At 65.3% G+C, this 655-nt stretch overlaps 1 protein-coding gene across 1 annotated transcript in view; it reads left to right on the forward strand.

Annotated features, from left to right (window-relative positions):
- The window catches only part of LOC104082432 (tumor necrosis factor receptor superfamily member 13C-like), a gene marked incomplete at its 5' end in the record, with an annotated part of 2,038 nt that extends 1,586 nt beyond the window's left edge, over positions 1–452 (forward strand). The window contains one exon of the mRNA XM_009585559.1: positions 136–452. Within this exon, the coding sequence (XP_009583854.1) occupies positions 136–452 (317 nt within the window). The remainder of the gene's footprint in view (positions 1–135) is intronic.
- Positions 453–655: the final 203 nt, after the last annotated feature.

Raw genomic sequence — 655 nt, forward strand, 5'->3', positions numbered from 1 at the left:
GGAGCTCTGCAGCCTTGCAGGCTCCTCCCGCTCCATCTTCCCCTCCGTCTGTCCCCAGGGGTGGGAGCCTCTCCCTGAGACCCGCCTGGCCCCACTTTGTGAGCCCTGTAACCCCCTTTTCTTGCCCCCTCCCAGCAAAAATGGATGCTGCCAGCCCCGGGCCCAGCCCAGGCTGCCAGGACCCTGCCCTGGGAGATGCTGCCCTGGCCCTGGCCCTATGCCCGCACCTCAACGGAAGCCTGAAGATGCCGGGGCTGCCCGGGAAAGCTGGGGCAAAGCGGAGGCCGTGCTGCCGGGGTGATGCCAACGGTGACATCGTCCTGCTCTCCACCGTGTACCCCCAGCACGAGGAGTACAACCACGGCTTCCCGCTGCCCGCCACCGAGCTGGGGGCCACGGCCCTGGTCACCACCAAAACCACCCAGAACTGTGCCGGCGAGGAGAGAGCCTAAGGGCAGGGGGAACGGGGCTGGAGCGCTCTGGCTGCTCCGTGCGGACGCCTAGAACCGGTCACCGGGGCGGGCAAAGCCTTGCACAGATATGAGCTGTCTGAGGACTGGGGTTTGCCTTGAGCAAGATCAGCCTTCTGAGATGACTGCCCTTTTCCACTTTCCCATTTGTGCCGAGTCCCAAGTTACGCCTGTAAGCGCTGGAG

The sequence above is a fragment of the Fulmarus glacialis genome, unplaced genomic scaffold (genome assembly GCF_000690835.1).
Source record: "Fulmarus glacialis isolate BGI_N327 unplaced genomic scaffold, ASM69083v1 scaffold20199, whole genome shotgun sequence".
Classification (NCBI taxonomy): domain Eukaryota; kingdom Metazoa; phylum Chordata; class Aves; order Procellariiformes; family Procellariidae; genus Fulmarus; species Fulmarus glacialis.